This window comes from Myotis lucifugus, unplaced genomic scaffold (genome assembly GCF_000147115.1).
Source record: "Myotis lucifugus unplaced genomic scaffold, Myoluc2.0 scaffold_448, whole genome shotgun sequence".
Classification (NCBI taxonomy): Eukaryota; Metazoa; Chordata; class Mammalia; order Chiroptera; family Vespertilionidae; genus Myotis; species Myotis lucifugus.
The window spans coordinates 546,025-572,115 of record NW_005871496.1 but is presented as its reverse complement, the minus strand read 5'-3'; the positions used below and the strand labels follow the sequence as shown (position 1 = coordinate 572,115).

General features: G+C 41.9%; 1 protein-coding gene and 1 pseudogene across 3 annotated transcripts in view; one reads left to right on the top strand and one right to left on the bottom strand.

The window, feature by feature from the left end:
- Positions 1–26,017, bottom strand: part of RNF214 (ring finger protein 214) — a 51,233-nt gene extending 25,216 nt beyond the window's left edge. The window contains exons 1-6 of one of the 3 annotated variants that reach the window (XM_006102958.3): positions 25,469–26,014; positions 24,892–25,001; positions 21,575–22,085; positions 21,040–21,099; positions 15,279–15,419; positions 10,751–10,890 (exon numbers count right to left, since the gene is read on the bottom strand). In XM_006102958.3, coding sequence (XP_006103020.1) covers positions 10,751–10,890; positions 15,279–15,419; positions 21,040–21,099; positions 21,575–22,085; positions 24,892–24,995 — 956 coding nt within the window. In that variant the 5' untranslated portion in view covers positions 24,996–25,001; positions 25,469–26,014. Of the gene's footprint in view, positions 1–10,750; positions 10,891–15,278; positions 15,420–21,039; positions 21,100–21,574; positions 22,086–24,891 lie in introns of all 3 variants that reach the window. The other 2 variants (XM_023744308.1, XM_023744307.1) reach the window with 2 other exon arrangements.
- On the top strand, positions 18,695–19,317 carry LOC102436307 (annotated as a pseudogene).
- Positions 26,018–26,091: the final 74 nt, after the last annotated feature.

Below are 26,091 nucleotides of genomic sequence, written 5' to 3'. Positions count from 1 at the left end.
GATAAAAAGTCTGTGGTACACGCCTGGCCGGTGTTGGTTGGAGCATCATCCCATACACCAAAAGGTGGTGTGTCTTGATTCCCGGGCAGGCCACATACCCAAGCCCAGGTGGCAGGTTTGATCCCCAGTTCAGGAACATAAGAGAGGCAACCCATCAATGTTTCTCTCTCTCATTCTCTCTCTCTTCTCCCCCCTCTCTCTCTCTAACACCAATTAAAAAAACAAAACACAAAAAAAACTGCCTGGCCTGCCTGGCTCAGTAGTTGAGCATTGACCTAGGAACCAGGAGGTCATGGTTCAATTCCCAGTCAGGGCAAATGCCTGGGTTACAGGCTCAATCCCCAGTGTGGGGCATGCAGGAGGCAGGTGATCAATGATTCTATCTCATCACTGATGTTTCTCTCTCTCCCCCCCTTCCTCTCTGAAAGCAATAAAAATCCTATAACGAAGAGCTCATATGCAAATGGTTGTCATGCCCTCACGCCCTAACAGCTTAGACACTCAACACTGGGGAGAAAGGAATGGGGACCAGCCAGGCACAAATGAGCTCGTGAGAGAGGAATGGGGACCAGCCAGACTAGCCCGGGAGAGGGACAAGCCGCCTGCCCCGCAATCCCAGGCACCTGCATCTACGGCCCGGGTGAAGCTGCCTGCCCACGGCCCCCCTGCGGCTGTGGCAAGCCAGAGGAGGGAATCCTGGGTCCCGGGTGCAGGGCAAGGCAGAGGCAGTTAGGGGCAATCAGGCCAACAGGGGAGCAGTTAGGAACGATCAGGCCAGTAGGGGAGCAGTTAGGAGCGATCAGGCAGGCAGGCAGGCAGAATTGGTTAGGGGCGATCAGGCAGGCAGGCAGGCGAACGGTTAGGAGCCAGAGGCAGTCCGACATCCTCCGAGGGGTCCCGGATTGGAGAGGGTGCAGGCTTGGCTGAGGGACCCTCCCCTTACCCCCTCCACCCCCGTGCACAAATTTTGTGCACCGGGCCTCTAGTATCTATATACATAAAAGCCTAAGTGACCAGAATGACTGGTTGCTATGATGCGCACTGACCACCAGGGGGCAGATGCTCAATGCAGGAGCTGCCCTCGCCCCACAGGCCCTGGCCCGATCGGGGCCTGCTGGCCAACCTCCCAGTCCTTTCCCCTAGCTGTCAGGCCCCGATCACCGATTAGGGCTGGGCCCCAGGCTGGGATGGGGAACTGGAGGTGGGTGATGGTGGATGTGGGTGGCAAGGGAAGGAGGGGGGGGGGGGGAGGCGGGGAGGTGGGGAACCTGATCGGCCAGGCCTAGGGATCCCACCTGTGCACGAATTTTGTGCACCGGGCCTCGAATATATATATATATATATATTTTTTTTTTTTTTTTTTTTAAAAACTGTGGTACATTTACACAATGGAATATTATTTGGTCATAAAAAAAGAAAAAGAAAAAGAAAAAGAAAAAGAAATCTTACCCTTTTGGAGAGCATGAATAGACCTGGAGAGCATTATGCTAAGTGAAATAAGCCAAAAAAAAGACAAGTAGCATATGATTTCACTTACATGCAGAATCTAATGAACAAAATAAACTAATAAATAAAATAGAAACAGAGTTACAGATAGAGAACAGACTGACAGCTCTCAGAGGGGAAGGTTACAGAGCTAGGTGAAAAAGGTGAAGGAGCCTGAGACGGTTTGGCTCAGTGGATAGAGCGTTGGCCTGCAAACTGAAAGGTCCCAGGTTTGATTCCAGTCAAGGGCACATGCCCGGGTTGTGGGCTCAATCCCCAGTGGGGGACTTGCAGGAGGGCAGCCAATCCATGATTCTCTCTCATCATGGATGTTTCTATCTCTCTCTCCCTCTTCCTTCCTCTCTGAAATCATAAGAATTTTAAAAAATGTGAAGGAATTAAGAAAAAATAATAATAATAAAATAAATAAATAAACAACTCAGACACAGACAGCAGTATGGTGATAACCAGAGGATAAGGGGTGTAGAATAGGGTATAGGGGGGATAAAGTGTGATGGAAGGAGACTTGACTTGGAGTGGTAACACACAATACCATTTTAAAATTGTACACCTGAAACCTATGTACTTTTATTAAATAATGTCACCCCAATAGACTCAATAAAAAAGCAAAAAAACAACAAAAACTTTAAAGAATGCATTAGATCCTATCAAACTCTGATATTCACTGATTTTATTAGTGCAAGTTAAACAGATTTAAATATGAAACCTGGGTCCTGGCCGGTTGGGCTCAGTGGATAGAGCGTCAGTCTGCTGACGAAAGGGTTCCAGGTTCCATTCCAGTCAAGGGCACATGCCTTGGTTGCAGGCTCCATGCCTAGCCCAGGTCGGGGGACATGCTGGAGGCAACCAATCCATGTCTCTCACATTGATGTTTCTCTCTCAGTCCCTCCCCCTTCCTTCCACTCTCTCTAAAAATCAATGGAAAAATATCCTCAGGTGAGGCTTAACAAAAAAAGAAAGAAAAGAAACCTGGTAAAAATAACTAAAAGATTCATGTCATAGTCTAAGATTTTCTCCTTCAATTACCTCTACTGTAAATACAAACTAACATAACATTGTATGAGTGTATGTTATGTGTGTTCAATACATACAGAAAAGATATTTGGATAATCTGTTTATACAATTTTTCTACAATCATTAAATGAATTCAAGAGTTTGTGTGTGTGTTTTTTTTTTTAAAAGAAAAATCTGTAGTCATAGGGATATTAACATCACACCCTTCAGCAAGTGATATAAATTTTTAGAAATCAGAAAAATATAGAGTGTGCCCCCATGAACATAGATATAAAAATCCCCCAAAATATTTGCAAAACAAGTCCAGAAATATATATAAAAACAATATATCTTGTTCAAGTTGGGTTTATCCCCAAAATGAAGAATTAGTTTAACATTTGAAAATAAATTAATGCAATTCATATTAATAGAATCAAAGAGAAAAATCATTTGATAATTTTAATAGATGCAGAAAAAACATGTTACAAAATTAAGCACCCATTCATGTTAAGAACTCTCAGAAAATTAAAAATAAAAGAGAACTTCCTCAATTTGATAAAGGGCATCTAAAAAATCCTATAGCTGTCATCAAACTTAATGATAACATATTTAACATTTTCCCCTAAGAGCAGGAGCAAGGCAAGGATGTCTACTTTACCTATCCAATACTGTACTGGAGGTTCTAGCCAGTACAATAATATTTACAAGAAATAAAAGGCTTAAGATTATAAAGTAAGAATAAAAGTGTACAGAAGGCATGATTTTGTATGTGAAAAACCTTAGGGAATACACTAATATGTGACTTTAGAAAAGTGGCAGATACAAGGTTTACACGCAAAAATAAACTGTATTCTTATATACTAGCAGGAAACAACTGGAAAAATTTTTTGAATTTGATTCTACTTAGTGTCAAAGAACATAAAATACTCAGAAATAAATTTCTTTAGAATTTTAAGAAAGATGTGTAAGATCTGTACCCTGAAAATTATAAAATGTTGCTAATGTAAATGAAAAACTTAAATAAACACAAAGATATATATTTATGAATGGGAGGATTCAATATATTATGTCAATATCCCCTAAGTTGATCTACAGATTCAAGACAACTGTGTTCTCACCAATTTTGTTTTGTTTAGTAGAAACTGAAAAACTGCTTCTAAAAAATGTATATATAGAAAAACACATATGGAAATGCAAGAATATGAAAATACAAATATATAATGTCCAAAGCAATATTGGAAAAGAAAAAGTAGAAGACCTTACAGTATTTGACTTCATGACTTACCATAAAACCATCAGAATCACAACAGCATGATTTGGTGTAAAGATAGATTAAAATATCAATGCAACAGAATAGTACTCAAAAAACAGACCCACTATACAAATGACTCATACTGTCATTTGGTTTTTGGCAAAGATGTCAAAAAATTCAACGAGGAAATAAGTCTTTTCAAGAAATTGCCCCAGCTGGTTTGGCTCAGTGGACAGAGCGTCAGCCTGCAGACTGAAGGGTCCCAGGTTCAATTCCTGTCAAGGGCACATGCCTGGGTTGTGGGCTCGATCCTCAGTGTGGGGCGTGCAGGAGGCAGCCGATCAATGATTCTCTTTCATCATTGATGTTTCTATCTCTCTCTCCCTCTCCCTTCCCCTCTGGAATTAAAAAAAATAAATAATAAATAAATAAATATAAATAAAAACAATAAAAGAAATGGTGCTGGGCCCTGGCCAGTGTCGCTCAGTGGTTAGAGTGTCGGCCTCCGGGTTCAATTCCCAGTCAAGGGCAGATACCTGGGTTGCAGGCTCGATCCCTAGTCCCAGTTGGGGCGTGTGCAGGAGGCAACCAATTGATGTGTTTCTCTCACATCGCTATTTCTCCACCCCCCCACCACACCCCCATTCCTCCCACTCTAAAATTCAATGGGAAAAATATTCTCAAGTGAGTAGGCAAAGGTCTCATGAACAGGACAGAGAACACAGTTAACTGTAAAAGAAAACGTGATATATTAGACATCACTGAAATTAAAACTTCTGTTCATCAAAAGATGCAATTAAAAATGAGTAAGTCAGAGTAGAAGGAAATTTTCAGACCATATAACTGACAAAGGAGAGTTAGAAACATCGATGAGAGAGAAACATCGACCAGCTGCCTCCTGCACACCTCCTACTGGGGATGTGCCCGCCATGTTGTGACCCAACCATAAAATTATTGTTGTTGCTACTTCATAACCGTAATGTTGCTACTGTTATGAATCGTAATGTAAATATTTGGCTGCAGGATGGTCTTAAGCGACCCCTGTGAAAGGGTCATTCAACCGCCAAAGGAGTCGTGACCCACAGGTTGAGAACCACTGTAAAAAGCCAAAAAAAAAACCCCAAAAATATTTTGACTGGGCACTTCCCAAAAACAGACACATGAATGGCCACCAAGCACATGGAGAAAGTGACTGATATCATTAGTCATTAGGGGAATGCAAATTAAAACTACACTGAACTATCACTCCATAACCACTTCAAGGGCAAGGGTATGACACAACCAGAACTCTCAGACAATGCAGGCCATGCAGGAAGGCAACCGAGAGGCAAAGTTTAGCAGTCTCCTTCAGTAATCTAGAACTGACGAGAACCTCAACTGACCATGGCAGAGTGAATGGAGAGACAGTAATTAACACCCAGTGTCTACAGAACTTGTAAAAGTAGATGTGGGGGAACGGGGCTGATAGCAATTTAGGATGACTCCCAGGTATTCTGCTTAGGCACTGGAGGAGACAGTGGTGCCACTTACAGAGAAATGGTAGAAGCAAAAGTGAATTAAATTCACATACAGGTCACCCTAGCCAGTTTGGCTCAGTGGATTAAGCAACAGCCTGCTGACCAAAGGCTCCCAGGTTTGATTCTGGTCAAGGGCACATACCTCAGTTGCAGGCTCCTCCCTGGCAAAGGCCCTGGTTGGGACAGGCAACCAAGCGATGTGTTTCTCTCACATTGATATTTCTCTCTGTCTTTCCCTCTCTCTTCTACTCTCTTAAAAAAAAGAAAATCAGTGGGAAAATATCCTCAGGTGAGGATTTAAAAAAAAAATTCACATACAGGTAGAAAGTTTAGACCAGTGATGGCAAACCTTTTGAGCTCGACGTGTCAGCATTTTGAAAAACCCTAACTTAACTCTGGTGCCGTGTCACATATAGAAATTTTTAGATATTTGCAACCATAGTAAAACAAAGACTTACATTTTTTATATTTATTTTATATATTTAAATGCCATTTAACAATGAAAAATCAACCAAAAAAATGAGTTCGTGTGTCTCCTCTGACACGCGTGTCATAGGTTCGCCATCACTGATTTAGACTCAGACACAAAGACAGGAAAAAAGTAGTGAGGAAACTACTTTTTTCAGTGAAAAACAAAAAAAAACAAGATATCTGCTAAGAACAGGCCTCAGGAGGAAGAGAAAGTCCTAAAGACCCAGGTAAAGTTGGAAATCATAAATTTATTCTGGCCCCAAGATACACAATTGTGTGGTTTTCTCCAGAAATTTATTCTGGCCCCAAGATACACAATTGTGTGGTTTTCTCCAGCAGCATTCAGCAGGTCAGGTGGCTAAGCTGACCCAGGACTGGAGTGCTACAGAAAAATGAGAGGAAAGGAACAAGGAACCACAGAATTGATGCTAAAGGCAAGAGAGTAATTAAGTAATGAACCATGTATCTTAGCTGGCCAAAATAAAATGCTTCCAGGGATCTGAAAGACTAGTGTACCCCTAGCCAGTGTGCTCAGTGAGGGGTTCGATTTTTGGTCAAGGGCACCTGGGACCTGGGCTGCAGGTTTGATCCCTGGCCCTGGTCGGAGCACATACAGGAAGCAACCAGTCAATATGTCTCTCTCACATCCATGTTTCTTTCTTTCTTTCTCTCTTTTTTCTCTCTCTACCTCTCCTCCCTTTCCCTCTTCCTCTCCCTCTCCCTCCCACCCCCTCTAAAAATCAATGGGAAAAAAATATCCTCGGTGAGGATTAACAAAAAAAGACTAGTGTAAAATAGACAGAGGTCACCAAACAAGAAAAAGGCCCTGATGTGCTCAAAGTGTATATTTACTGGTTATGACACAGAAAGCTAGGAAGATTGAAGGATGGGATCAAAATATGGGAACAGCTTGACTCACTGCTATAGCACATAAGAAACACTCACTAGGTTTATTGATTGCTAGACAAGCTATTAGGACTTCTAAGCATCCCAATAAAATCAACTAGCACTTGGTGAGAAATGTGCAAAATGAATCCTCATGCACCCTGTCAATTTCAATTTAGCATAGACTCTTACATCACATCCAAAGTAATGCTTCCAACAATAATCAATTGCTCTGTCACAGGAGTTCATCAGGTAAGCTCAGAACATTAGAAGAAAAGAAGAATCATGCTTGATATTGCAGTTTTTCTGCTGCTTGCTCTAAGCTAGTACTTCTATGAATCAAATGATGATGTCCTTTAAACTGCAAGGTTATTCTGGAAGAGCCCCACTTGCTGCCATTCTCCATGCGTCACTATCAAAGGCAGGAGTGCGGTCCCAGAAGAGCACTAGCACGGAAGCCTCACTCTCTAATGCCAGCAATAATCTTGAAGGATGCAAGCTGGGAACTAGAAAGAGCCCTCACAAAAGAGAGACAACATCCATGACATTGGAGCCAGCTGTCCGGGAAAAATCATCAAATACATGACTAACCTGAATATTTGATTGGATTTTTTTTTTGTCAATTCGGACTGTCATCTTTAAAAATTTAAGTACCTTAAAGTGTATAGAGACTACCTCCAAATAGTTCAAAGAACGTAGCAGAATTTTATTAAGTAAATTCGGCTTATATAATATCAATGTGAAATTCTCTTAATTTCTTATCCAATGATTCAACAAATACTTGTCAAATAATTATCAGGTATATAGCTCTCAACTCTGCTGTAAAAGAACACAATGCACAGAGAGCCAGACAGGTGTTCCAAGGAGAAAGAAATTAGTTCAGGAAGAATGTGAGGAAGACTTCACAAAGGAGGGGAAATTTAAGCTGAAACTTGTACAATGGATGACATCTTAAAAAAGAATCCCTTTTCACAAAAGAACCCCAATTTTCCAACCCAGAAATATGGGAGTTACTCTAACTTTTCCCTGTCTACCTACCAGTGCTACCCCCAACATCTTACAAACATGTTTACTTCTTGCCTCCCCACTGATAACATCTGAGTTTGGGCCACCATTCTGCTAACCTCGGTCCTGACAGATCAGTCTTCCAAAGGGTCGTCTACACTACCCCAATCTACTTTCCAACTGTCAAAGTCATAGACCTAAAATGCAAATCTCATCCTTTGCTACCCTTCGAACCTTAAAATCTTTCAAAATCTCTATCAGGGCAATAACCCAAACCCTCTACCGAGTGAGTCTTTTATGATCTGGCTTCTAACTACTTTGGTAGCTCATTCCTCTACACCTCACATCTGTCGCTATCTCCCTGGGGGCCTCCTGCCTGCAATGTCTTTCTCTTATTCTTTGCCTGGCCAATTCTCAGCACTGCAAATGTTTCTTTGAAAGTTTCAAACCAACAGAAAGATTAATAGAGTAGTACAATGAACAAATATGCCCTTTTTCTAGATTTAGCAGTTGTTACACTTTTTTGCCACATTTATTTTACCTCTCTCTCTGAATCACCTGAAAGTTGGACATCATGAAACTTAAACCCTAAAACTTTATTTTATTTTATTTTGAAATTAGATGATCTTTATTATTAAGTTAATTGACAAGTGTCAGAAAAATTCACTATTACCATTAAAAGGCAGAAAGCTTATACATACAATTTAGGAATTGCTGCTACTCACATAACTGTTTAGATTTTATTTGGAGGTTAACAAAGAGGAGGCTTAAGCCCTAAAACTTTAACAAGTACAACGTACTACATAATCACAAAAACCATAATCACATTCAAAATATTTAGCATTGATAGTATTATCTAATATGTAGTCTATATTCAAATTTTCCCAATTATTCCAAAATGTCCTTTATAGTTTCTTTAACGCAGGATCAAACCAAGGATGATACATTGCACTTGCTGGTCTTGTTTCCCCTTATCTTTTAGGACTCAATTTTGGAATAATTTCCCCTGGAAAGTCCTGACTCTCCCTACCCAGTCTGGTTACATGCTTCTTCTAATGCAGTGGTTCTCAACCTTCTGGCCCTTTAAATAAAATTCCTCATGTTGTGACCCAACCATATAATTATTTTCGTTGCTACTTCATAACTGTAATGTTGCTACTGTTATGAATCGTAATGTAAATATCTGATATGCAGGATGGTCTTAGGTGACCCCTGTGAAATTGTCGTTCGACCACCAAAGGGGTCACGACCCACAGGTTGAGAACTGCTGTAATGGTACCAGTACCCTGGTATCATTATACTCTTTTGTAATTATCCATTTATTTACCTATTTCCCCTATTAACCAATAAGCTCCTTGAGGCTTTTGATTTCCCAGACCCATACTGTTTGACTTACAGTAGATATTCAATAAAGATTGGCCGAATGCATGAAAGAGCTACAAAGAGCGAATATGTCTGTTATAGACTTAATTGTGCCCCCCACAAGTTCGTATGTTGAAGCCTAATCCCCAATGTGACTGCATGTGGAGACAGGGTGTTTAAGGAGGTAATTAAAATCAAATGATGTCATTAGGATGGGGTTGTAATCCAATAGGACTGGTGTCTTTATAGGAAGAAGCAAGACACCAGGAGTGTGCGTGCAGAGGAAAGGCCATGTGAGGACACAACAAGAAGGAAGTTGTGTCTGCAAACCAAGAAGAGAGGTCTCACCAGAATCCAACCCTGCCAGCATCTTGATCTTGGACTTCAAGCCTCGGGAACTATGAGAAAATAAGTTTCTGTTGTTTAAGCCATCCAGTCTACGGTACTCTGCTATGGGAGCCTGAGCATACTTATTAATACAATGACCAAAATCTTTGTGCCCACAGTTCCTATGTTTAATAGAATGCTAAACTAAACCTATACATCACTGCTAGAACAAAGATACAAACAGAAGACTTCTTCCCCTACTTCTGAAAAAATGAACCCCAAATTCAACAGAATGACAGAAAGCATGACACGCATAAAAAAACCCAATTGCATCCTTAAGACTACCAAATTGTTATCAATCACCATTTGCAGCTACCCAATCAGATGGTAAAGAAGAGAGATATGTAGAGTGTATGGAGCACACACCAAAAGGAAATCTTTCATGGAGCTTAGTATAAAATTACAGACTCACCTTCCCAACTTCTGCTGTTTAAGATATCTGCTGCTAAGTTGCTTAAGGTGCCTACACAGAGACTATGAAGACGATGGCACAGGCCATGTTGTTGGGCAGTGGTGTTAGCTGTTTGGATTGACAACAAAGCCTAGTACAGTGTTCTGCTTCTTATACATTCTTCCTAACTGCTGGCATATGGATCATCATGGACCCATCTTCTAATCATTATCACTAGATTCTCAATAGAACAACTAATTGGTCTTTAGGCCATCTTCTAAACATTCTTTCTCATGTTGGCCTTTCACAATTATCATCTTTTATGCTTGGAAAATGATTCAGCAAATGAGCTTGCTACTTTTCACTTAGCTCTTTCACATATTAGCAAACCAAGATTTCTTTGATAAAGAAAAATACATTTTAGTAGAATTTAAATAAAGTCACCATGGTATTCACAGTTATTTTGATTTCCAAACAGCTCAGGCTAAGAAATCTGAAAGACTGAAAATGTGATCAAGACCTATGCCCACCTTACTCTTGCTGCAGTGCCCAAAGAGGACACAGATCCACTATACAATTCTTTACAAATAACTTAGAGTGTTACTTTTAGAAATTTACTTTTGGTACTGAATAGCATAAATATAATCAAAGTATTCTCATAGACTGAACCTTTAAAAAATCAGGTTATAAAGCAAGTAAAATAGGTGGTAGATGCCCATCAAAATATTGATCAAACTTGGGACCCAACAATTAGCTACTATTATCTCAAGGTATTAATGAATCTCTGAAAGTTCCTTTATTAACTCTAACACAGGGTACTGGAAAAGCTAAAATCATTAGAGGATTTTTATTTGTGTACTTGTTTTTAAAATAAAAATTAGACTGAGAGAAAAGAAACTAGAAATACAAACAGGACTGGCCCCTTATGCACATACACATACACATATACATAGGGTTTTTATTCTTAATAGCATCATTTACCTTCTGCCCTTCTCACAAAGTTTCTCAATTTCAGCTTTCAGATCCTGCTCCTTCTGCAAAAACTCTTTCTTTTCTTTCTCTATCTTCTTCTTTGTTTCTTCTCGCTTTATCGTTACATCCTGGATAGCTTTTAATATCTCCTGAGTCCCACACAATTACAGGCACATACAAATAAAGAAGGAAATGAATTAGTTCTTTTGGTCTGAAAGTTATTTTGAACTATCACAATTTAACATATTGAATTTAGTAAACTCAAATTGAATTTAAGGAAGCTGGCTGATGGGTGGCTCCTAAAGCCAGTTTTCAGATGTAAAGAAGACAGTTACACTAAAGCAGATTTCAATTCAAGAGGAGAAAGAATTTCTAACTATTCAAAAAATGGAATTTACTGCCTTGTATAGCAATAAGCTCTCCATTACTGGTGTTCAAATAAAGGCTAAATGAACCAGTCAAGAATGCTGAGAAAGGTATTCTTGCACAGGGTGGGAATTTGTTATTTTCAACAAATATGGTCTTGTTTTGCTGTGTTATGGTCCTACTTTATTACGTGCGATGTTATTTTTTCTTTTCTCACTATTTAACAAATATATATATATGTATTAATATGAAGTTAAGTTATAAAAAAGTGACAGAGTTAAAAGGTAAATATCACATGATCTCACTCATATGTGGGATAAAATGATCAACATAATTTGATGAACAAAAATAGCAGAGACAAATGGCAGGGGAGGTGGGGGAGTTAGAGAGCAACCAAAGGACTTGTAAGCATGCATATTAGCATAACCAATGGACACAGACACTGGGACGGTGGGGGCTTACCCGGGGTGGGAATGGCTGGGGGGTCGAGGGGGCAGGGAGATGTCAATCAGGGAAAAAGGAGACATACGTACAACTTTAGACAATAAAAAAAAATTTAAGATGGAAAACCACACACACACAAAAAAGTGATCGTGTTAAGTCACTCCCTAATTCACACCAATTCCATCCATAACAATCAAAGCGTTGACTGTTTTGTGCTTTCACATTTTTCTCCATTCTCACACAAACACATGTATACTTATGTATTTCACTGTTTTTGCGTTTTCTTTTTTTTTTTAATTTAAGTCATTAATTTAAGAGTTTTATTGACTTACTTTTATTTTAACTTGCATATTTGAGCTTAATTATAATATATTTTTATTTTTATTTTTTTTAAATATATTTTATTGATTTTTTTACAGAGAGGAAGGGAGAGGGATAGAGAGCCAGAAACATTGATGAGAGAGAAACATCGGTCAGTTGCCTCCTGCACTTCCCCTACTGGGGATGTGCCCGCAACCAAGGTACATGCCCTTGACCGGAATCGAACCTGGGACCCTTGAGTCTGCAGGCCGACGCTCTATCCACTGAGCCAAACCGGTTAGGGCTGCGTTTTCTTAACTGAGGTCATTTTATATATGTTATTCTGTATCCTGATTTCTTTTTCATTTGAAATGAAGATAATGTCAATAAACATAGATCTAACTCAAAAATGGCTGCATATGACATAATGTGCATATATGCAATTTGTCTGACCATTCTCTGTCAAGAGCCCATCAGGTTGAATTCAGCTTTTTTGTAAATGTAAGTAATGCTGTAATAAACACTCTAGATGTGTACACTTTCATACAAAAACTTCTATTTCTGTTCAACAGACTCGTAATACTGAGATTGCTAGGTCACAGTATATGTACATTTTAAATTTTAACCAACTATTCCTAATAACATCTCCAAAAAGGTCATAACAATTCATACTCCTACCAATGTCTGAAAAAGAACCCATTTTTCCTCACACCTGACAACTTATTTCATTTTTGCCAATCCCTTGGGGGAGAAGGAGGAATGGTAACTAATTATAATGAGCGTTTCCCTAACTCCCATTCTTTTTTTTTTTTCTAATATGTTTTTATTGATTTCAGAGAGGAAGGGAGAGAGAGGGAGGGAGAGAGAGAAGGAGAGAGAGAGACATCAATGACAAGAGAGAATCATCGACCAGCTGCCTCCTGCACGCCCGTTGGGGATCCAGCCCGAAACCTGGGCATGTATAGTGACCAGGAATCGAACTGTGACCTCCTGGTCCATAGGCTGACAGTCAACCACTGAGCTACACTGGTAGGGCCCTAACTCCCATTGTTTTTACTGTCTGTCTCCTCCAACTATAATAACTATTCAATGAAGGCAGAGACTATGTTTGGTTCACCACTAAATCTTCACAGCCTAGATCAGGAACTCAAAAAATAGTTGCTGAGTAAATGAATGAGTACCAGTGAAGCTGTGCTTCTTTCATATACTTATTACCTATTTGCTTTTCCTCATCCTAATCCCTGGAATGTCTTACCTTCCATGGGAAAAGAAACTCTATAGATGTGATGTGGGGAAGAATCTTGAGATGGGAAGGTAACCCTGGATTATCTGGGTAGGCCCAATCCAATCACAACATGGGTCTTTAAAAATGAAGGACCTGCCCTGGCCAGTGTGCTCAATGGTTAGAGCATCAGCCCGGACAAGCATCAGCCTGCACACCAAAGGGTCGAAGTTTTTTTGGTTTTTTTTTAAAGAACTTTTTAAAAATACATATTTTACTGATTTTTTACAGAGAGGAAGGAAGAGGGATAGAGAGTTAGAAACATCGATGAGCGAGAAACATCGATCAGCTGCCCCCTGCATGCCCCCTACTGGGGATGTGCCCGCAGCCAAGGTACATGCCCTTGTCCGGAATCGAACCTGGGACCCTTGAGTCCACAGGCCGACGCTCTATCCACTGAGCCAAACCGGTTAAGGGCTTGATTTTCACCTAATGGCGCCCATGTTGGACTTCTGACCTATAAATTAAGCCACCAAACTCATGGTAATTTGTTACAGCAGCAATAGAGAACTAATACAATAACCTTCCCTGGTTTTCTGTAGATTCTGTGACTTTTACCATGAATTTACATGAATCTCAGAATGTCATGGATATTAAACCCTTCATCAGATGTACTACTAATATTTTCTCTTAGCCTAACATTAATCTTTTTTACTTTTTGTGTCATTTGCTGTATCAAAAGTTTTTAATTACATGTAATTAAATTGTTTGTGGCTTCTGGGTTTTCTGCCTGGCTTAACATGATCTCTTGCAACTTGAGATTTTATATATAAACTAGTGCAGTGATGGCGAACCTATGACACGCGTGTCAGAGGTGACACGCGAACTCATTTTTTTGGTTTTTCTTTGTTAAGTGGCATTTAAATATATAAAATAAATATCAAAAATATAAGTCTTTGTTTTACTATGGTTGCAAATATCTAAAAATTTCTATATGACACGGCACCAGAGTTAAGTTAGGGTTTTTCAAAATGCTGACACGCCAAGCTCAAAAGGTTCGCCATCACTGTACTAGTGGCTTGGTGCACGAATTTGTGCACATTCAAAGGAAATTAATTAGAAGAAATATTTTAATATCGCTATATGCCCTTTCTCTATAATAGAAGTGTGAACCAAATCCACGATCCACAATGACAGATGGAAACACATGCGTGCGATTGGCACTAGCGAGAGCTTTATATGTATGGCGCATGCGCGAGTCGACTTAGCCTTTTATAATATGGAATAAACTTGCTTAATTAGAGCTGCTTTCTGATGTAGATAAACTTTTTCCAGCCCAGTGAAGCACCCCAACTTCTCTTTCAGGTAATTGTCAGCAACACAGCAGTAAATATCAACACAAAGCAGATTATTATTGTAGATCACGCAGGGAGAACAAAGGGTAAAATATTTAACTGCAGCAGTGTTTGACTATATTCTGAGCGGTGAGAAAACCTGAAGTCATTTTCAAGGTCCACCATTTCTTCTTTTCAGTCAGGTCAAGTTTCTAAGCTTTCTAAATCTCCGTTTTTCCGGCTAACGAAAAGAAAATAGGATTCCACCGAGTCTCCTATCTACCTACTCCAGGACTACTGTGAGGATCAAATGAGATGAGGCACAGGAAAACTCTTCACAGACATTTGGTTACAGTGTGAAATGTTTCCACCTGGCTATAAAGCAAGTTGTGTTCCTGGACTGAAGAAACTGCAAGGAGGCTAGTTGTTGCTAGGGAGAGGAAGCTGGGCATTGCTACGTGATGTCATTACCTGAACGGACACTTAGCATATTAGCCTTTTATATATATAAATTCTCCAAAATTTTTTTCTAATTTGAAAGATTTTTCCACTTCTTATATATAGGTTTTTAATCCACCTAGAATTGTATTTTTAAATATGTGATATAAGAGACTAATAAATTATTTCCTAGAAAGACTGTCAATTACACCAACAAACTATATTAAGTAAACAATCCTTTTCTCTCTGAACTAAAACAGAAGTGAGAGTTTTAATAAGATGTCCCCAAAGGATATTTTTATCCTTAAAATTCTATGATAACCATTAAAAAATTAAATACTACTTTTCTATTTCTATTAACTTGGAAAAAAAATTAAAGTTTGATTAGGGACTATAGCTTTACTCATTGACAATTTTAACATAAACAGAAAACCTGGTGGTTCTTCATTTCTTCTTCTCTCCTTTGCTGAAGTTGCTTTAGTTGCACTTGGAGCTGATCCTCCACTTGCCTCTGCTTGTCCAGGACCTCCTGGTAACGTTCCTTCAACAGGGTTCTCTCTGTCATCATTTTATCCTATTGGTGGTAACAGAAGAAAAGTGTAATCCCCAATTTAATTGCACACTCACCAGACACCTGCTCAAGGCACTGTGTGGAGCTCTAGTGTCCAAAACTGCAGCTACTAGCCACATGTGGCTGTGTTAACCTAAACTAATTAAAATAAAAAATTTTTTAAATCCAGCCCCTCAGTCACCTTGCCACATTCCAAGTGCTCAATAATTACACGTGACTCGTGGCTACCATATTGGACAGCACAGACACGGAATATTTCCACCATTATAGGGAGTTCTAACGCAGTGGTTGGCAACCCATGGCCTGTGGACCAAATCCAGCCATTGCCTGTTTTTGTAAATAAAAGTTTTATAGAAACACACCATAGTCAATGGCTTACGGGCTGATTTCACACTACAACGGCAGAGTGGAATGTTACAACCGAGCACATACATGAAGCCTAAGATATTTATCATCTGACCCTCTAGAGAAAAAGTTTGCCAATCCCTGCTCTAGGAAATAAGAGGAAGGAGGCACTTTATCATCCTTTAAGACAGGGGTCCTCAAACTACGGCCCGCGGGCCACATGCAAATACAAATATTGTATTTGTTCCCATTTTTTTTTTTTTTTACTTCAAAATAAGGTATGTGCAGTGTGCATAGGAATTTGTTCATAGTTTTTTTTAAACTATAGTCCGGCCCTCCAACGGTCTGAGGGACAGACTGGCCCCCTGTTTAAAAAGTTTGAGGACCCCTGCTTTAAGAGAAAGAATGGGCAAAAACAAAGAACATGTCACCTACCAAAATGGATCCAGAAACAGGGTTTCTTACATCATTAGCTCTGAAAACTTACAGACCCACAAAGAGGTCTAGGGAACTTGGGATTCAGACTGAGCCAATCAGCAAGCTCTCATATAAAGTAGGGAGCAGAAGCAAGGAACACAGTTCAGCTCTGCCTCCCTCAAATCAGTAAATCAAGAAAAGTTGTGTCAACCAATGTTGCACCTGTTTTTTACAACCAACTGTCTTAGGTTTACTATTTGGACTCTTTCTTCCTAGTGACTATGATTTACTCAAGCCTATAATTGGTCTGATATTGGATCCAAGTCTTAATCTCTTCTGCTAGAGGAGATAACATTCTGACCACACATATAAAGTCTTCATACCCATTTCCATCCACCAAAGCATACACATTGACAATAAAATTAAAAAAAAAAAAGAAAAGTTGTGGTTACCTTTCAAAAGGGCACTAAAACTTAAAGAGGATCAATTTAAAACTCAGCGGTATAAGGTAGTGGGCAATTACCATAAACGCATGAAAATAGCAAATAAAACTGGAGCCCAGTTTCTTGTATTGCCGCTAAGCTTAACACCTGCCTAGTTCCACTGCCTTTTAAAAAAATATGTATTTTTATTAATTTCAGAGGGAAGGGAGAGGGAGGGAGAGATAGAAACATCAGTGATGAGAGAGAATCACTGATCGGTTGCCTCCTGCACGCCCCCTACTGGGGGGGTCAAGCCCGCAACCCAGGCATGTGCCCTTGACTGGAATTGAACCTGGGACCCTTCAGTCCACAGGCCAATGCTCTATCCACTGAGCCAAACCAGCTAGGGCCCAGTGCCTTTTTTAAAGAAAAATACAACCGAACAAAACAATCCTGGGCCTCTTTTGGCCCAATTGCCTGACAGTTTCCACCCGTTTCAGACTAATACTAAAGTGTATTTATAACTTTAGTTGGCCCATTCAATTGCTATACAGTCATCCAAACCCCACATTAAACTATGGGGACAAAATAAATACTCTGTGTAAATAAACTGATTAGCATAAGTGCTCAATAAAAGATGACTTCTCCCCCTTTCTCTGGAGGTTCTCTTCTACCCCGCACATTTCCATGAGGCCTCTAGTCTCTGGGATCTTTTTACCTGCCCGTTATTAATAATTCCTGAGTTGTTACTCTCTATTTAAAAGTTTTCATTGGCATCATCTGATTAACATGTTCCAATAACTTATTTATTTCCATTTGCTCAAGTCCTTCAACATGCTCTACATATTCACTTTCATCTGGGTAATACAAGCACTTTTCCTTTCTCCACTCAATTAACACATCTTCCCCTAAAGACCTCTACCTGACCCTAGGGGGCTTTCCTAGCATTATCCTTCCTCTTGAAAAATATATATTAGCTATGCATTCACTAAAGGGGTGGAAGTTTTTGCCACAAAATCAAGAGGACCATTTTAGCAAAGATAAATGTGAAGTTCTCTAAGTTCCAAAAACTAATTGCCTAGGAATAAAATAGGCAGATACAACTATATAATACACTAGAGGCCTGGTGCACGAAATTCGTGCGGGGGGGGGGGGGGGCGCGGGGGGGGGCGCATGTGTGTCCCTCAGCCCAGCCTGCACCCTCTCCAATCTGGGACATCCCTCTCACAATCCAGGACTGCTGGCTCCGAACCGCTCTCCTGCCTGCCTGCCTGATTGCCCCCTAACCACTCCCCTGCCAGCCTGATCGACACCTAACTGCTCTCCCCTGCCAGCCTGGTCGCCTCCAACTGCCCTCCCCTGCAGGCCTGGTCACCCCTAACTTCCCTCCCCTGCCGGCCTGGGTCCCCAACTGTCCTCCTCTGCTGGACTGATCGTCCCCAACTGCCCTCCCTGCCAACCTCGTTGCCCCTAACTGCCCTCCCCTGCCAGCCATCTTGTGGTGGTCATCTTTGACCACATGTGGGTGGCCATCTTGTGTGTTGGAGTGATGGTCAGCATATTACTCTTTTATTAGATAGGATGAGACTTGATGGCATTTGACTGAAAGCTCAACAGTGTGACGAGACTGTCAAAATAAACCAACAGCTTAAGAAATAGTGTTTAGAATGAGAGTTAGAGAATGAGAGGCCCATTGTATTGTGAACTCATTATAGTCTGTCTGGATTATTACATTTGTTCTCAGGATCACATTTCAAAAGAAACCCTGATTAGATGGAACATGTCTAGGTGAAAGGTAACCAGGGTGATGAAAGGACTGAAAACATTATATAAAGAATGTTAAAAACATCTGGAGAATGTTTCACCTGGAAAACTTCAGATCTGAGAGCTAAGAGGAAGAAGCAGGGTAAAAAACCTTCAAAAATATGTAAGGCAATTGGACAACTTCTCATGGTGGCAGCAGCCGGTGGGGCACTGAGGGGTGGTGACTGAGCTTCAAGCCAGGTGGTTTGTGCCGCCTCTGGCATGGCTTCCCCGCACCTCCCCTCCCCCAGCCCCTGCACCCTGATGCTGAGCCTGCCCCGACTGGGGACGATGGCAGAGTATTTCCTGGGCCACAGCATGCCCCGGAGTTCCTTGGACCAAGTGTTCTCGGCCTTCTGGCAGTGGTATCTGAATCCCTACAGCAACCATGTCCTGCGGAAGACACAGTGCACAGGGAGGTGACCCTTGCCCCCAGAGACTCCTACTGGGCCAAGCGACTATTTCCTGCCAATACTGCTCACTCAGTGTATGCCCTGGAAGATTCTATTGTGGATCCACAGAACCAGACCATGACCACCTTCCCCTGAACATCAACCACACCCGGCTGGTGGTGGTGGAGGAACAATGTGATTCCCGTGTGAACTGATTACAGAAGCTGGACTGACATCCACTGGGAAGGCTGGGTCTCCTCTAGCTCACTTGGCATTTCCAGAGCTGTCCAGGAATTTGGTCTCTTCTGGTTCAAAAGCAATGTGACCAAGACGATGAAGGATTCTGAATACATCTTGGCCAAGCTGCAAGGTGAGGCTCCTTCCAAAAGCTTTGCTGAGACAGCCAAGGAAGTCAAGGAGGAGGCAGAGAACGGCACTGGCAACACAAAGAAGGCCCAAGACCTCGCCGGCAAGGCAGCCATGAAGACGCAGCAGCAGCAACAGCTTGTGTAGACAGCTGGCCCCAGTGCGGCAGCACACCAGACCACTTGGCTGCACTCCCTCTGTCCTCCTCCCTCTACTTTATTATTAAAAGAAACTTCCAGCCCCATCTACTTTTTGGGTGGTGGGTTGGGCGTGGTGTCTGTTTGGCATCATTAGTGCATCACACATGTTACTCATGTCTAGGCTGGGCCCACTTTTTTTAAAAAATATATTTTTGTTTATTTCAGAAAGGGAGGGAGAGGGAGAGATAGAAACATCAATTGTGGGAGAGAATCATTGATTGGCTGCCTACTGTAGGCTCCCTACTGGGGATCGAACCTGCAACCCAGGCATGTGTTCTCACCAGGAATCGAACCTCGGCCTCTTGGTCCAAGGTCGATGCTCACCCAGAGCCACAGCAGCTGGGTTGGGCCCACTTCCTTCAGCATCAGGTAGCTGAGGGACAGAGGAGCAGAGAGGTGCCATGGCTTGCCCAGGGTCACAGCGTGCAGGCAAAGTGGTCATAAAAACTGGACTGTAAGCTCCACAAGGGCAGGGACCTTTGTTTTGTTCTCTGCTGTGTCCCTAGTACCTGGAACAATATCTAGCAAATACTTGTTGAATTCAATCCTCCTTGACTTCCTTGGCTGTCTCAGCAAAGCTTTTGGAAGGAGCCTCACCTTGCAGCTTGGCCAAGATGTATTCAGAATCCTTCATCGTCTTGGTCACATTGCTTTTGAACCAGAAGAGACCAAATTCCTGGACAGCTCTGGAAATGCCAAGTGAGCTAGAGGAGACCCAGCCTTCCCAGTGGATGTCAGTCCAGCTTCTGTAATCAGTTCACACGGGAATCACATTGTTCCTCCACCACCACCAGCCGGGTGTGGTTGATGTTCAGGGGAAGGTGGTCATGGTCTGGTTCTGTGGGTCCACAATAGAATCTTCCTGTACATACACCGAGTGAACGCACTTCCCCCTCGAAAAAAAATACATAGGGCTAACAAGCAAAAGAGGATTTAGATTTATTCTTCATAACTCCAGGAAAAATTATAACAAGTTTTAGAGGTTCTGTCCTCACCCCAGAAAGAGCTATTTTAAAAATGCAACATGCCCTAGCCATTTTGGCTCAGTGGGTAGAGCATTGGCCTGCGGACTGAAGGGTCCCAGGTTCGATTCCAGTCAAGGGCACATGCCTGGGTTGCGGGCTCAATCCCCAGTGGGGGGTGTGCAGGAGGCAGCCGATCAATGATTTTCTCTCATCACTGATGTTTCTATCTCTCTCTCCCACTCCCTTCCTCTCTGAAATCAATAAAAATATATTTTAAAAAATCAATAAATAAAATAAAATAATGAAAATAAAAATGCAACAGTCTGCTTTGTGAGCAGTAAGCTTCCCATCTCTGGAAGTGATCAAGTAGAAGTTAGCTAACTAATGTTGGGAATTTTATAAAGGAGGCTCCTGCATCTTTTCTGACTGAGATCACATGACTCTGGATTTTCTGCATTAATGCTTTCATATATCAAAAATGACAGTTCAGCCGTAGCCGGTTTGGCTCAGTGGATGGAGCGTCGGCCTGCAGACTGAGGGGTCCCAGGTTCGATTCCGGTCAGGGGCATGTACCTTGGTTGCAGGCACATCCCCAGTGGGGAGTGTGCAGGAGACGGCTGATCGATGTTTCTAGCTCTCTATCTCTCTCCCTTCCTCTCTGTAAAAAATCAATAAAATATATTAAAAAAAAAAATGACAGTTCAAAAACTTACCAGATTTTTTTCAATATCTTGATCTGTGTTTACTTCGGAATCAGCCGTCTTAAAGTCAGTCTATAAAGACAGAAACAGCATATTCAGAACTGGTCAGTGGCATTTGAAGAGGGAGAATTGGTCTCGTACTTTCACCTAAAATCTGTGCAACGAAGAGGCTAACGTGTTGGCTGCACAGCAAGAGCAGCACCGCAGCTCTGGCAAATGGACGCTGACATGCACCCTGCAGGAAGCACTTATCCCCCAGAACACCCAGGTGCAGAGGCTACACTCTTCATTACTCAGTGAGAGACATTATATGGAGACTGTCAGGTTCCTAGTCAACACAATTAGGCACTGGCTCCTGGCTTTACTATTTCTTGAACACCAGGATGAAGCCATTACATAGCACCAAATGGAAATAGTATGACAGCTGCCAGTAAAAAAATGATAAAGAGTAGTCTCCACCAGCCATGAAGAAATGTCTCTTCCCTCAAAAAAAAAAAAAAAAAAAAAGCCCAAATTCGATTGTAATAGTAGAAACTTGATACTTGACCTGTACAGCAATGTTCTGAGAAAGCTTCAGGGAAGAGCTATCCTGATCATCATCCTGATCCACTCTGACTCCTTCAACCCCATTTGCTGGAGGTACTACAGGTCGGAAATCCAAGCCTGTGTCCCTGCTCCCTTCCTTTAGGATGGAGGCTTGTGGGGACTTCTCTTCAGGACAATTCCCGGAGGCAAGTTGCTTTGCATGGCCCCCTGCCTTAAGAGACCGAGTGACAGGATGGAGGCTCTCCCGGAGGCACGGATCCCCCTCCTCTCCTGCTGTGCTGGCCACGTCCTTCAAATCAGACTGAGACCCACCGCCAGAAAGACCAAAGGCTGTGGCTATCAAGTTTTCTCCTAAAACCGCCTGGTGCGCTGCTGAGGTGTCACCTGCTGACGAACCAGGATTCTGCTCTGGTTGTTCCAAATGGACATTTCTGTTATTCTCCTTGGTTATCGTTTGGCTACTTACACTCGACAGAGGTGAGTTCTTGTGCTTCTGTGCAGGGTCTTTGGGGCTACCAAAACATAAGACAAAAAGGTTCTCTCTTCACCCAGTCTTAAAGAGGGTTAAATATGCAATACTTCTAACACAACCACTAAAAGAACAAAACTGGACTATACAACCCCTCAAATTATCAAAATGAAAAGGAACTTCCTTTCTATCCAGTGATTTTCTCCCACATGCAGGGAATACAGCTTGGTGGTTAAGAACCTGGGTTCTGGCCCCAGCTGGTGTGGCTCAGTTGGTTGAGCGATGTCCAGTGCAACGAAAAGGTTGCTGGTTCAATTCCCAGTCAGGGCACATGCCCAGGTTTTGGGCTTGATCCCCGGTAGGGTGCATGCAGGAAGCAGTCCATCAATGCTTTTCTCTCACATGGATGTTTCTCACACTCTCCCTTCCTCTCTCTCTCAAGTCAATAAAAAATATTTTTTTTAAAAAAGAACCTAGGTTCTAGAGACAGTCTCCAGTAAATGATGACACATAAGTGACTAAAAATCTTTGAGGGTGAAGTTGAATAACTTTTAGGGATACAGAGGAAATAGCCTAATGCTAGTTAGAATATTTCATTTAGTTACATGCATTAATTTAGTTACATATATTTTAATAAAACATCAATTTAGAAATAGTTTTTATTCCACTCTCATGTTTCACACAAAAAATTTTCACTCAAACTCATTATACAGATCTCTGAGCAGAACCACTTTTTAGGTTCTTCAAGTTTTCCAGAGCATAGAATCTTCACTTCAAGCTGTGTGAAATACAAACACTTTTGAATCCAAAACTGAAGCTGTCAGTAGAAATGTTATCCCAGACAAGTACATACATGTACAACACTGGGATAGTTGTCTTACTGTGTATCACAGACACTTAACATAGTGTGTTTTTGTTGTTGTTGTTTATTAATCCTCACCCAAGAATATTCTTTCCATTGACTTTCAGAAAGAGAGGAAGGGAAGAAAAGGTGGGGAGGGAAGGAGAAGGAAGAGGAGAAAGAGAGGGAGGGAGAGAGATTGGTTGCCTCCTGCATACACCCTGACCAGGGCCAGGGATCAAACCTGCAACCCAAGTATGTGCCCTTGACTAGATACCAAACCTGCCACCCTTTGGTGCACATGCCGGCCAACACTCTAAGCACTGAGCAACACCAACCAGGGCAACATATTGGTTTTTAAAGAGATCTTTAAAACCTATTTACAATGATATCCAACATTCACAACTATAAATTTTTCATCCAGGAATAATGACTAAATCTGTGTTAAATTTCTTTTCCTTTTTTTAAAACTGGTTTTGTCAACTGATGCCCTTAAGCACCGCACACTAGAATGAGGCATCAGGTCACTATCCTTGCTTTCCTTAATAGTACTTGCTGTTCAAAATAAAACAACAGAGAGCATCTTGCATTATGAAAATCTTTATAAATACTCCAAGCTGATTCCTTACTGGGAGTTAACTGAAGGGCAAGGAGGCACCTAATTACAAATTTGGGCATGTGTAGTGTCTGGATGGAATCCTGACTCTCTTATTTATCAGTTGTTTGACTCTGCGCAAATTACTTAACTTCATTTTAAAAACAGAAATAATATTACCTACCTATTACAATTATTGTGAGGATTACATGAGACAATGTTTCTGAAGTGTTTAGTACAGTGCCTGGCACATAGTAAACACCCAATACACCTTAACTGGTAATATCATTACTAATAGTATGTGGCTGATTTTATTTATAAAATGAAGATCAAAGTTTATGGTTAGGCTTACTTAACATCTGCCCCATTAGCCATTCACTAGCAAACTTCTGTTCATTTAAACAAACATTTACTGGAACCAGACAAGCCTGGGTTCAAACACTGACTCCAACATAGTTCGGTAACCTTGGGCAAGTTACTAACCTCTCTGTGTCTCAGTTTCCTCACCTGTAAATGGGAATAATAATATTAGCACCTACCTCCTGGTATTGTTGGGAGGATTAAATGTGTTAATATATATAAAGCTGTTAGTACAGTACTATATATTGTATTAAGTCCTAGGTACTGTAGAAAAGAGCTGACGTAGACTATATAGTCAATTTAGTACAACCCTGTACATACACTGTGCCAAGCATGTAAGATAGAAGGTTGGGTAATCATAATCCCTTCCCTCAAGAGTTCAGACGGAAGGCAAAATATATACATAAAGCAGTAAGCCATATTACCAAAGCTATCTACCGACACAGATATACAAACACACACACATATAACTGTATGGACACATGTACCTATGAGTATATGTGTTACATAGAAGATGTATATGTGAATATACATATGTATAATATATAAACACGTACTTAAATGAACATATAATTCATGTAGGATAGAATGAGGAAATAATTCTCACTTTTGGATGAGTCTGACCACCTGTATTCTGTCAACAAATATTTAGCGTGTGGTCAGACACTGTTGGAAATACAAACATAGATCAGCTAGTCCTTACCTTTATCTATTTTTTAAAATATATTTTATTGATTTTTTACAGAGAGGAAGGGAGAGGGATAGAGAGTCAGAAACATCAATGAGAGAGAAACATTGATCAGCTGCCTCCTGCACACCTCCCACTGGGGATGTGCCGCAACCAAGGTACATGCCCTTGACCGGAATCGAACCTGGGACCCTTCAGTCCGCAGGCCGACGCTCCATCCACTGAGCCAAACCAGTTAGGGCTAGTCCTTACCTTTAGAAAGCTCAATCTAGTGCAGGGCTACTAGAACCAAAAAGAAGAAAGACCAGCTACCCTGCCACGAGGCCCTTCACCCCAAGTCTCCCCGCCAAGAACCCATGCATTACCTTAGACCATCTAGCAGGCCTTCTTCTGATTTGGAAGCGCACAGACCAGAGGACTCCGGGGGGTTGGGGGCACTGGCCACACCGGCGACCTCGGACGCCGCCATCGTGCTCTGCACATCCAGAAACAAACGACAGGCTACAAGTTTCAAATTTTAAAAACAAGTGTTCTTCCGCCCTCAGGATGTCCACACAACAGTTCTTCCGGGAAAGGAACGAAGGTGGCTGGAGAACACTCGCGTATTGACTCTATGGCTCCGGCCTTAAAGCCATCCTGGGCAAACAGGTCCCAGCAAACCAGACCCCTGGACCCGCCATAGGTAAGAAAACACTCGCAGTCGGTGCAAAGCTTTTGGCAGAAATGCAGTCATTTAAAGCATCAAACCAGAGCCAGGGAGAATCTTTCCAATGGCCCACACACCTACCTTGCCCAGTATCATTTACAAAGGATGCAATTTTTGGCCCGATTATCAACAATATCGTTTTTAAATCATTTTATTGCTGTTACATTAGAAGCATTCTCCGTTAATGTAAGAGAAGTTTCAGGGAAAAGCAATGCTGACTTGGGCAACCCAAGTACCTTTTCGCTCGGGGCGCGCCCCACGGAGGGGTCAGTGATAACCACGGACAGGAAAGGGCTCTTCCAGTCACTCCCGGGGTGGAAGGGGGTGGGGACCTGGGTTACCCCCGCACGAAAATGAGCTGAAAACAGGGTGAGCCAAGTAAGGGGAACAGGAACAGATGACGTTCTTTGATCGAAAGGTCATCTTTCATGTGGCAAGACAAACTCATGGCCCTCTATGGGGAAAAATAAAGGGGGTAGGGTATGTAACGTAGGGCTAGTTCAGATTCCTTAATTGATTTTAATAGTTATCACAGGAGCCCGTAGGGCGGGTCTGGGGACTGCTGTGTCCACACCTCAGGCACAAGCCAGAGAGCCCCGTGCCTCAGTTTCCCCCGCTACACAAAGGCCCTCGGAGAAAATGGGCCCCCAAGTCGCCATTACCGCTCCCTCAGGTGAAGCCTCCCGCCCCAACACCGCCCGGGGGCCGCAGACAAAACCACGGGCACGGTCCCGCCCGCGAGTCCACGCAGAAGAGCCGGGTGGGGGCGCGGGGCGGAGGCGAACGTGCCGAGGGGCGCCCCGCACCGCAACCCGGGCGACCGCCGCCGAGGCGGCCACGGCGGGAGCGACGGTCTCGG